Source organism: Oncorhynchus clarkii, chromosome 6, assembly GCF_045791955.1.
Source record: "Oncorhynchus clarkii lewisi isolate Uvic-CL-2024 chromosome 6, UVic_Ocla_1.0, whole genome shotgun sequence".
In the NCBI taxonomy this organism is placed as follows: Eukaryota; Metazoa; Chordata; class Actinopteri; order Salmoniformes; family Salmonidae; genus Oncorhynchus; species Oncorhynchus clarkii.
Window position 1 is genome coordinate 51482446 of NC_092152.1, and position 12976 is coordinate 51495421.

A 12976-nucleotide genomic window follows, 5' to 3' on the forward strand; every position below is an offset into this window, starting at 1 on the left:
CTTCAAACCTAGCTGCTTACCTATTGCAGATTCAGTCTTCCCAGCCTGGTGCAGGTCTACAATTTTGTTTCTGGTGTCCTTTGACAGCTCTTTGGTCTTGGCCATAGTGTAGTTTGGAGTGTGACTGTTTGAGGTGGTGGACAGGTGTCTTTTATACTGATAACAGAAGTTACAGGTCTGTGAGAGCCAGAAATCTTGCTTGTTTGTAGATGACCAAATACTTATTTTCCACCATAATTTGCAAATAAATTCATTAAAAATCCTACAATGTGATTTTCTGGATTTTCTTTTCTCATTTTTTCTGTCATAGTTGAAGTGTACTACCTATGATGAAAATTACAGGCCTCTCTCATCTTTTTAAGTGGGAGAACTTGCACAATTGGTGGCTGACTAAATACTTTTTTGCCCCACTGTATATGGATCTGTGCAATTCACTTTGCACTGGACTGTGTTTAGGCTACAGTATGGTCATGAGTAGATGCGCTTGTTTTGAGATCAGTGAGAGCTGCATGTTCACATTTGTTCATATTCTTTGCAAGTGAGTGAGTTATTACCCCAGTTATAGCTAATTTCTAGTCAACAATTTGGGAGTGGTTGCTTCCAACAAGAGCACAAAATGTGTGCATTTCTAGCCATCTAGTCAGGTAAAGAGCTTTTTTATGTCTTAAAGGGGAAGTGTTGTATTTCGAGAAGGTCTTAAATGAGATAAGTACCCAATAGGCAGAACGTAGCATAATTTGACTGATTCTTTGTAATAATGGTATGGGAATAATAATGAATTTTATTTTGTAGAGTGGTTTCTTCCATCAAACATTTTCAGTCACCTTCTTCTCTGAAGGACAAGTGGATAAGCAGGTTAATGTCAAACCCTGCATGTTTTTTTTTCTCCAAAAGTCTCATGGAGTGTAGGCATTGAAGACGACACATTGGCTGCTACTGTAGGCTGAATGATAGAACAGCTATTTCCATGTTAAAATATTATGGGGTGCAATTTTCACCATTTGTTTTTTAAGGTAGGCCATTCAGGTAGGCCTACATTATGATCAAATAGCCACAGTAGCCTACTTGATCACTTAAAACTGTAACTTAATGTGGGTACAACCTCAGTGTTCACACTAAGCGTGTGCAGGGCGTTGCACAACATTTTCACAACTTTCAAGTGTGCGCTCAGTGCCGAAACAGTTTTGAGGGAACATTGGGTAGGAGGCATATGTACTTGCCCAGACAATATTACATAAATAAGATATGGGTAAATTAATCTATTGTATAAAGTTAGGAAGCAAGCCTGAAGAACCAAATCACTAATCTTTCTGATACCAACAGATTATATCACTTTGCATCGGACAAATTGAATATGATCTTTCCAGGATAACTTTCATCAATTAGAACTCAGAGGAATTTAGTGGATGTGACTGGTTCCATTTAATTCACACACATTTTTTTTTTTACAAAATGTATTATTCTTACTAGTGAATACAATAAAGTTGGGATTTCTTTTTACATTTCAAGATAATTTGTTTATCTGGAACCATTCAGTAAATATGACATTATTAATTAGTGAGATAAAATTATTGTGATAAAATCAAATTGATATAATCAGCAAAGAAAATGGGAAGTACAGTAGAAAACACAGCAGCAAGGTCATTGACATAGATTAGAAATAACAGGTCTAATTATTCAACCATGTGGCACGCCACAGGATATCATGGCCCTGGTAGATGCAAAGCTCAATGCATAACCAAATTGTTCTCCATCATAAACTTAACTATATAGCCAATTACATGTATAATCATGAAAACCGTATTAATGCAATTTAGAAAGTAATATTTCATGATCATCCGTGTCAAACACTTTGGATACATTTAAAAAATATGCCGAGAGCGTATTCATTGTTGTTCAGGGCTGTAAAGATTTTATCCACAATGATGACGATTTATATTTTTTAGTTCAGTTATTGTTCATAATTGTCAGTTACACGATTATATGATTATTGTGCCTGCCCTACTCCGCTATACTTTCTCTTTTCTGTTCCAACTGCTAAGGCCACGTTCTATCACTATCAATTTCAAGCTTCTGCCTCCAACCCAGGGAAACACTTCCCCAACCTCCATAAACCCTCTTTGCAAACAACTTTGAAAACAAAAGGCTGACGACGTCCACTACTCATTCATGAGCCCAAGGATCCCACTCACACAGAACTACCTTAGGCCTTGACCTCTTTCTTGCCTCTCTCCAGATGAAATCCTGCGACTAATGATATCTGGCCGCCCAACAACCTACCCACTTGACCCAATCCCCTCCTCCCTTCTCCAGACCATCTCTGGAGATATTTTCCCATTCACCACTTCCCTCATCAACTCATCCCTGACCACTGGCTGCTTCCCCTCTGACTTCAAAATGGCCAGTTGCTTCCCTCCTTAAAAAACCAACACTTGAGCACTGACTTCAAACTACAGACCGGTATCCATTCTTTCTTTTGTTTCCAAAACACTTGAGCGTGCTGTCTCTAACCAACTCTCTTGTTATCTCATTCAGAACGATCTTCTTGACCTTAACCAGTCAGGTTTCAAAACGGCTCATTTAACTGAGATCACTCTCCTCTATGTCACAGAGGCTCTCTCCTATGCCAAAGCTGACTCTCTCTTCTCTGTTCAAATTCGCCTAGATCTATCTCCTCTCCAACCTCTCAGGGTTGGGCGTCTCAGGCTCTGCACACTCCTGGATTGCATCCTACCTGGCAAGTCGCTCCTACCAGGTGGCGTGGAGAGGATTGGTTTCTGCACCAAGTGCTCTCACTTCTGGTTTCCCGCAGGGCTCAGCTCTAGGCCCTCTCCTCTTTTCTCTATACACCAAGTCACTTGGCTTACTCATATCCTCACATGATCTCTCCTATCATTGTTATGCGGATGACACTCAAATACTCTTCCCTTACCCCCCTTCTGACACCCAGGTGGCGACACGCATCTATGCGTGCCTGGCAGATATCTCAGCTTGGACGTTGGCCCACCACCTCAAACGCAACAAAACGGAGCTACTCTTCCTCCCGGTGAAGGCCTGTTTGCTCAAAGCCCTCTACATCACAGATGACAACTCCACGGTGTCCCCCTCCAAGAGTTCAAAGAACTTTGGCGTGACCCTGGACAACATCCTGTTGTTCTCTGCAAACGTCAAAGAAGTGACTCCTGCAGGTTCATGCTCTACAACATCCGTAGAGTACAACCTTTCCTCACACAGGAAGTGTCGCAGGTCCTAATCCAGGCACTTGTCATCTGTCGTCAGAGACCTGGCAGTGTGGTGCAAGGACAACAACCTCTCCCTCAATGTGAGCAAGACAAAGAGCTGATCATGGATTACAGGAAAAGGCGGAACAGGCCCCCATTAACATCGACAGGGCGGTAGTGGAGAGGTTTGAGAGATTCAAGTTCCTTGGTGTCCATTTCACCAATGAACTATCATGGTCCAAACACACCAAGACAGTCGTGAAGAAGGCAAGACAACAACCTTTCCCCCTCAGGAGACTGAAAAGTTTTGGCATGGGTCCCCAGATCCTCAAAAAGTTCTACAGCTGCACTATCAAGAGCATCCTCACCGGTTGCATTCCCACCTGGTATGGCAACTGCTCGGCACCTGACCGTAAGGTGCTACAGAGGGTAGTGCGTAAGGCCCAGTACATCACTGGGGCCAAGCTTCCTGGCATCCAGGACCTGTATACTAGGCGGTGTCAGAGGAAAGCCCATAAAATTGTCATATACTCCAGTCACCCAAGTCATAGACTGCTCTCTCTGCTACCGCATGGTAAGCGGTACCGGAGTGCCAAGTCTAGGGCCAAAAGGCTCCTTAACAACTTCTACCCCCAAGACATAAGACTGATGAACAAATAACCCCCCACCCATTTGTTTTTACATTGCTGCTACTCTGTTTATTATCTACGCATAGTCACTTTACACCTACCTATATGAACAAATTACCTCGACTAACCTGTACACCCTGTACATAGCCTCGTTATTGATATTTTATTGTGTTACATTTTATAATTTTTTATTTTTATTTATTTGGTAAATATTTTCTTAATTATTTATTGAACTGGTTAAGGGCTTGTAAGTAAGCATTTCACGGTAAGGTACACCTGTTTTATTCAGCGCATTTTACAAATAAAGTTTGATTGGATTTGTGAGAGTGTGTGTGTGTATGAATGGTGGGTAACAACCCAATTGCACATTAGATGACGCTGTGGTAGTATGGATGAGCCTAGTATGTTGATATTTATTGCTTACTGCATATGTTTTTACTAAACAATATATAATTAGTTCACGGTATACACTTTTATTAAGCTGTAGGCAAGAACAATTTCGAACATGGCCTGTGTGTGTGTGTCTGTGTTTGGTTCCCTGGTGTCCTTACCTTGGCTGATGACGGCCTTACGGTTCCGTCCGTCAAGGTCAGCTCTTTCGATGACGTGATGCTTGGCGTCCACCCAGTACATACGGTGCCCGGCGTAGTCGATGGTCAGCCCGTTAGGCCAGAACAAGTGGGTGTCGGCGATGACGCGACGGTTGGAGCCGTCCATGTTGGCATACTCGATACGAGGAGTGTTACCCCAGTCCGTCCAGTAGATCTTACTGATGGGGTGGGAAAAAGTCATGGAAACTTAGGGTTAGGTTGTCATTGTCCAACAAAAAGATAGGTCACAAATCATAGGACAAACACCATTCAGACCTGGGATCAAATAGTACTTGTTATCTTTTAAATAATTTAGCTGCTCTATATCAAGTTTTCCTGGCACAATGGAACCAATGCAGTAGTCCCATAAGTGCAAACCCCGCCCATCTTTCAATCCATGCAGGCTTATCAAATTACGTTCAAAGTGATTTCCATGTGGAGTGGAAAAACATCAACAAATAGGGAACTGACAGTTCTCAGTGTAGCAAGCTAACATGCTAACCTTAGCGAGTTGTTTTGCTAACCTTATGTTTTTTTTTACTACACCGTATTAAACTTCACCACCGATGGAAACAAGTATCTTTGATCTCGCCATCTATTGTTATCTGCACATTTTTGGCATCTTCCACAACAGACAAGCATATTTCTACATTGTAATGGACACAGTGTAACATTTGATAAGCAGGCTTCGGCAGAGGTACAGCAAAGCCAAGTCGACCCGTGCTCATGGTTCTCACAGGGGAAGTTAAAGATAGGCTATAATGATTTTGCTCATGATGCACGTTGCATCGGACACGAAACACCACTACAAATGTAACAACCGCACAACAAAATACAAAAACAAGTTCCTTGAATTTTCCTTTGCGGGTGCCTGTTCATTATAGGACAGACACTGGTGGTTTAGCTGCACCAATCAAAGCAGTGAAGCATGTTGTGAAGCTAGACTTTAGTGGTCAAATGCAATAATATCACCCAATTATACCATTTATAAAATGGTCATGTATATACACTGCTCAAAAAAATAAAGGGAACACTTAAACAACACAATGTAACTCCAAGTCAATCACACTTCTATGAAATCAAACTGCCCACTTAGGAAGCAACACTGATTGACAATAAATTTCACATGCTGTTGTGCAAATGGAATAGACAACAGGTGGAAATTATAGGCAATTAGCAAGACACCTCCAATAAAGGAGTGGTTCTGCAGGTGGTGACCACAGACCACTTCTCAGTTCCTATGCTCCCTGGCTGATGTTTTGGTCACTTTTGAAAGCTGGCGGTGCTTTCACTCTAGTGGTAGCGTGAGACGGAGTCTACAACCCTGCTCAGGTAGTGCAGCTCATCCAGGATGGTACATCAATGCGAGCTGTGGCAAGAAGGTTTGCTGTGTCTGTCAGCGTAGTGTCCAGAGCATGGAGGCGCTACCAGGAGACAGGCCAGTCCATCAGGAGACGTGGAGGAGGCCGTAGGAGGGAAACAACCCAGCAGCAGGACCGCTACCTCCGCCTTTGTGCAAGGAGGAGCAGGAGGAGCACTGCTAGAGCCCTGCAAAATGACTTCCAGCAGGCCACAAATGTTCATGTGTCTGCTCAAACGGTCAGAAACAGACTCCATGAGGGTGGTATGAGGGCCCGATGTCCACAGGTGGAGGTTGTGCTTACAGCCCAACACCGTGCAGGACGTTTGGCATTTGCCAGAGAACACCAAGATTGGCAAATTCGCCACTGGCGCCCTGTGCTCTTCACAGATGTAAGCAGGTTCACACTGAGCACATGTGACAGACGTTCTGCTGCCTGCAACATCCTCCAACATGACCTGTTTGGCGGTGGGTCAGTCATGGTGTGGGGTGGTATTTCTTTGGGGGGCCGCACAGCCCTCTATGTGCTCGCCAGAGGTAGCCTGACTGCCATTAGGTACCGAGATGAGATCCTCAGACCCCTTGTGAGACCATATGCTGGTGTGGTTGGCCCTGGGTTCCTCCTAATGCAAGACAATGCTAGACCTCATGAGGCTGGAGTGTGTCAGCAGTTCCTGCAAGAGGAAGGCATTGATGCTATGGTCTGGCCCGCCCGTTCCCCAGATCTGAATCCAATTGAGCACATCTGGGACATCATGTCTCGCTCCATCCACCAACGCCACGTTGCAACACAGACTGTCCAGGAGTTAGCGGATGCTTTAGTCCAGGTCTGGGAGGAGATGCCTCAGAAGACCATCCGCCACCTCATCAGGAGCATGCCCAGGCATTGTAGGGAGGTCATACAGGCACGTGGAGGCCACACACACTACTGAGCTTCATTTAGACTTGTTTTAAGGACATTACATCAAAGTTGGATCAGCCTGTAGTGTGGTTTTCTACTTTAATTTTGAGTGGGACTCCAAATCCAGACCTCCATGGGTTGATAAATTAGATTTCCATTGATAATTTTTACGTGATTTTGTTGTCAGCACATCCAACTATGTAAAGAAAAAAGTATTTAATAAGAATATTTCATTCATTCAGATCTAGGATGTGTTATTTTAGTGTTCCCTTTATTTTTTTGAGCAGTGTATATATATATATATACAGTACCAGTCAAAAGTTTGGACACACCGACTCATTCAATTTTTTTTTATTTTTTAAAACTATTTTCTTATAATAATAAAGACATCAAAAATATGAAATAACATATGGAATCATGAGAAATCAACAAATTAGATTTTAAATTTTAGATTCTGCGAAGTAGCCACCCTTTGCCTTGATGACAGTTTTGCACACTCTTGGCATCCTCTCAACCAGCTTCACCTGGAATGCTTTTCCAACAGTCTTGAAGATGTTCCCACATATGCTGAGCACTTGTTGGTTGCTTTTCCTACACTCTGCGGTCCAACTCATCCCAAACCATCTCCATTGGGTTGAGGTCGTGTAATTGTGGAGGCCAGGTAATCTGATGCAGCACTCCATCACTCTCCTTCTTGGTCAAATGGCCCTTACACAGCCTGGAATTGTGTTGGGTCATTGTCCTGTTGAAAAACAAATGATAGTCCCACTAAGCTCAAATGGTGGTGGTGTATCACTGTATAATGCTGTGGTAGCCATACTGGTTAAGTGTGCCTTGAATTCTAAATAAATCACTGAGAGTGTGACCAGCAAAGCACCCCCACACCAACACACCTCCTCCTCCATGCTTCACTGTTGGAAACACATGCGGATATCATCCATTCACCTACTCTGTGTCTCACAAAGACAATGAGGTTGGACCCAAAAATGTCAAATTTGGACTCATCAGACCAAAGGACAGATTTCCACCGGTCTAATGTCCATTCCTCGTGTTTCTTGACCCAAGCAAGTCTCTTCTTATTATTGTTGTCCTTTAGTAGTGGTTTCTTTGCAGCAATTCGATCATGAAGGCCTGATTCACACAGTCTACTCCGAACAGTTGATGTTGAGATGTGTTTGTTACTGGGACTGTGTGGAGAAATTCTTTGGGCTGCAATCTGTGGTGCAGTTAACTCTAAGGAACTTATCCTCTGCAGCACAGGTAACTCCGGGTCTTCCTTTCCTGTGGCGGACTGTTGTTTCTCTGCTTATTTGAGCTGTTCTTGCCATAACATGGACTTGGTCTTTTACCAAATAGGGCTATATTCTCTATACCACCCCTACGTTGTCACAACACAACTGATGGACTCAAACACATTAAGAAGGAAAAAAAATCCACAAATTAACTTTTATCAAGGCACACCTGTTAATTGAAATGCATTCCAGGTGACTTCCTCATTAAGCTGGTTGAGAGAATGCCAAGAGTGTGCAAAGCTGTCATCAAGGCAAAGGGTGGCTGCTTTGAAGAATCTCAAATATAAAATAGATTTTGATTTGTTCAACACTTTTTTGGTTACTACGTGACTCCATGTGTTATTTCATAGTTTTGATGTCTTCATTATTATTATTATAGAAAATAGCAAAAATAAAGAAAAACCCTGGAATGAGTAGGTGTGTCAAAACGTTTGACTGATACTGTATATATACAGACTAGCAAATAAATAAGCAAAACATTTACAAAATAAGCAATGGATTATGTTAATTTTCGAGTAAAAAAGTTTGCACCGCCTAATTTAATTTGATCAATGGCTCAAGTGTAGGCTACAGTGAAAAGCTGTTTGGCTCAGTTGCGACTTCAAGAGGAAGAACCTTTCAGGTTTATTAGCACATCATATAATAGGGGAAACACAAGGCATCCCCCACAATATCATACTTTGACTAAAATTATGACTTATTAACTTCAATTGTTGTGCAACAAGTCTATCACAGTGCCATCCGTTTTGTCACCAAAGCCCCATACACGACCCACCATTGCGACCTGTACTCTCTCGTTGGTTGGCCAAACCCACTGGCTACAGGTTACCTACAAGTCTCTACTAGGAAAAGCCCCAGCTTATCTCAGCTCACTGGTCACCATAGCAGCACCCACTCGTAGCACGCGCTCCAGCAGGTATATCTCACTGGTCACCCACAAAGCCAATTCCTCCGTTGGTCGTCTTTCCTTTCAGTTCTCTGCTGCCCATGACTGGAACGAATTGCAAAAATCTCTGAAGCTGGAGACTCACATCTCCCTCACTAGCTTTAAGCACCAGCTGTCAGAGCAGCTTACAGATCACTGCACCTGTACATAGCCCATCTGTAAACAGCCCATCTATCTACCTACCTCATCCCCATACTGGTATTTATTTATTTATTTATTTTGCTCCTTTGCACCCCAGTATCTCTACCTGCACATTCATCTTCTGCCGATCTACCATTCCAGTGTTTAATTGCTATATTGTAATTACTTCGCCACCATGGCCTATTTATTTCCTTAACTTACCTCATTTGCACTCACTGTATATATACTTTTTGTTTTCTTTTGTTCTACTGTATTATTGACTGTATGTTTTGTTTATTCCATGTGTAACTCTGTGTTGTTGTATGTGTCGAATTGCTACGCTTTATCTTGGCCAGGTCGCATTTGCAAATGAGAACTTGTTCTCAACTAGCCTACCTGGTTAAATAAAGGTGAAATAAATAAAATAAAAAACATCATGGGTAAGCTCTTTGTTGAAAAAAAGTGAATTTCTACATGTGGTACTGTAAGGCCGAGATAAAAGTGAAATCTGCTCTTAGTTAAATAGTTGTTCCAGATATAAAGTGCCAGAGTCTAGCATCTAATCCAAAGATCAAGTCCCTGGTTAATTTTCCATCAACATGAAAACTCAAGGCTGCTACTGCAACCAACAGAGCATTTCATAAGCAAGGAAACAAATTCAGACCTGCCAACCCTTAGCAGTTTCACTTTAGTGCTGCACCCCTTGCCCGGACCCCACGACAGCGCATGTGCGACACTCACACTGCTCAAATCATAGGCAAATGCATTTTTTTTTTAGCCTAATAATGATGTTGGCAGAAGACTGGCTCAGTAGAAATGGTAGGCTATAGACTGCTATGGGTACTTGGTAATTGGCTGCTCTTCAGTAGCTAACTAGAAATACACTTAAAGTTGCACTACGCATAAATTGCTCCACCATTTCCTGGTTGCTAAAATTCTAGTAGTTCACCTAATTTCCATTTATGTGACAAAATAAGCTAGTATAGTGTAGAGAATCATTGTACCCTCTAAACTGCTGTGAAATATATTTTCCATAATCACAAATATTGTTGTTTCATCTGTTTGAAGCTGGTGTACATCGCCGAAGGTAAAAACAAGACTTAAGAACGGGAAGCATAGAAGTAGCACACATAGAAAAGATATACCGCTTAGACATGCCTTCAAGTAGAATGATAGATCTATAACTCACATCTCTATGGGAATTTGGTCAGATCGCCCAAAAAGTTACATATTGCCACTTTAAATGTACAATCAGGGCTCTCCTTAGGCTTTTCTGACCAGGTCGTGCTGATGTAGGCCTAAGTTTGAGTAGGAGAGAGGTCTGGAAGTTGTGAAGTTGGAGAAGGAAATTGGAGCATTTAGCTTTTTTTTATTATAATTTTTTTTTTTTACCTGTAACTGCCATTTACTGAAACCTTAAATGACATTAAACAATGCAGCCAGCAAAGTAGTCTAGTGTGTGATCCTAAATTAAATTCAGGTGGTCTCAATGACTCTTTTTCTAGGTTAAATTTAGGGGTAATGATCATTCTAATTCATAGGTATCTTAATATGGAAACTCTAGTAGAAATGTAAACTGGCTTCTTCTTAATTTGTAGCTAACTACCTGTTTTGTATTGACACATTAGTTAATAAGCTATCTAAGAAATAATATTGGTTAAGCGCTTAACTAACACATACAATTTTGGAAAACGTATTTGGCAAACAGTCCGTTCTCAATTTACCTCACACATCAGTGGTATCAACAGACGAGTGGAGAGCTGCCAACCAGCTGCAGGGAGGAAAATAGTACTACGACTACGGGTGGGCGGGGAAGGCCGGAGTGGAGAGCTAGAGATTTTTTCTCCTCGTCCGAGTCCTATGATTGGTTCAGCTCCAACTTCAGACGGTTGAGTTAAAAACCACAATGTGCTCAGAAGTCTATTTTGGTGTATTTTAGGGTCATTTTTTGTACCAGCGTACTTTGACCTGATATTGCGTGTATGGTACACAAAATGTGTGTAGGTTGATAGGTAGGGATAGAGAAGAGAAAGAGAGAGATCCTACTTACCCCTCTATAGGGTGCAGTGCGATGGCTCGGGGTTTCTCCATGCTTTGCCATAGGAGGACCTTGCGGTGGGTTCCATCCAGATTGGCCACCTCAATACGGGACGTCCCTGAGTCAGTCCAATATAGCTTGTCATGGATCCAGTCTATAGCCAGACCACCTAGAGGGAGAGACCAGGGTCATGTTCATTAGGTACCAAACAGAGGAAAATGGACTGAAACCGGGAGAGACTGTCTTGACTTGTCCAATTAAAAACACAATTTTTAGTTTTCCATTGCAAAAGTTTTAAAACATGTTATGTTGCATGCCCTAATAAACACAACCCGGGAAGTCAACAGATGGTAATTTTAAAATAATTTGGGGAAAAGTGTAGAAGATTTGGGATTAGAGGGTGGCAGGTAGCCTAGAGGTTAGGTAGGCCTAGAGGCCTAGAGGCCTAGAGGTTAGAGCGTTGGGCCAGTAACCGAAAGATTGGTAGTTCGAATTCCTGAGCCGACTAGGTGAAACATCTGTTGATCTGCCCTTGAGCAAGGCACTTAACCCTAATTGCTCCATTAACCCTAATTGCTCCAGGGTTGCCGTCAATAATAGCCGATTCCTGGCCGTGATCCCACTCTGAGGGTGTCTCAGGGGGAGTGGGATATGCAAAAAGACACATTTCCATTTCACACCACACACAACAAATATAAGCCCCCCTCTACTTGACCTTTTTGGATTAGAAAATGCCATCCATTTGTCTTCATCAGCATGGCCAGATTGTGTTGATTCGTCATTTGTCCTAAACCTTGAATTATGACTGTTGCAGTGCTGTACATTCTATGTTGATACATGTTCTGACTGTAGTAAAACCATGTGTGGTCGTAGTTATAACTGGGCTTTCCTTTACATAATTGTGAGTGCACAGAATGTAGCATGAGCACTTGTGATTGTATCCATACTGGTGGAAACCACCTGCTATGCATTCTACTGTGTGTGTTTTGACTAGAGTTAGACCATAAATGGTCATGTGCATACCTGGACTCTCTAAGCCAGTGGAAACCACTTCCTCCACATTGCTCCCGTTTAGGTTAGCCTTCATGATGCGATCGAGCGTGACATCAGACCAGAAGACCAGCTCCTGGTTGTGGTGGAAGTCCAGAGCGATGGCATTTTCCAGGTTGTTCAGCAGCAGAGTGTACTCTGACCGGTGGGGCAACACCTGGCGGATGTCTATACGGTTCGCAAACAGCAGCACTGGCTCAGGACCTAATGGAGGGGTATAGAGAGGAGGGAGGGAAAGGAAAGAGGGAGGGTAGTGACAAGCAAAATGAGGGGTTAAGAAAGTGAGAGAGAGAGAGAGAGAGAGAGAGAGAGAGAGAGAGAGAGATAGAGAGGAGAGGGTGTGGAGTGCAAGGGAGAGAGGTAAAGACAGGAAAAACTCAGCTCTTGCAGGAAACTCCAGCCATCACTTTCAATAAGACCCAACATTAATATTGGTCAGTCAGTCAAGTACATCCCCTGGCCACTGGAACCCAAGCAGAGATGCTTGACCGGGGTTCACCAGTGATACACACCAGATTTGAGGGGTGCTGTATTGGCAATGTAGTGGACCCTAGCTCCATATCCATATCTAAATCTATAACAGACCAGGCCTGCATTTTAAATGGCTCCCTATTGCTTTATAGTAAACTACTGTAAGATATAAGGTGGCATTTGGGATGCGACCAAGCACTTGCTTTTCTGACCTTAAACCATGAGCTAACCTCAGCCACAGTCCAACTCCCTCAAGCTAAGCAAGGGATGCGGTTACAATTAAATGCAGATGAAACATGTTTGCATATTTTTAAACACAACTATGACGCATATGGGTCACCCGCTACCCAGGGCAGAG

General features: G+C 42.7%; 1 protein-coding gene across 7 annotated transcripts in view; it reads right to left on the bottom strand.

The window, feature by feature from the left end:
* The window catches only part of LOC139411279 (low density lipoprotein receptor-related protein 4), a 221804-nt gene that overhangs the window by 44762 nt on the left and 164066 nt on the right, over positions 1-12976 (bottom strand). For all 7 annotated transcript variants that reach the window (XM_071157355.1, XM_071157356.1, XM_071157351.1 and 4 more), the window contains 3 exons: positions 12121-12351; positions 11110-11266; positions 4402-4619 (listed from right to left, as the gene is read on the bottom strand). In XM_071157355.1, coding sequence (XP_071013456.1) covers positions 4402-4619; positions 11110-11266; positions 12121-12351 — 606 coding nt within the window. The remainder of the gene's footprint in view (positions 1-4401; positions 4620-11109; positions 11267-12120; positions 12352-12976) is intronic.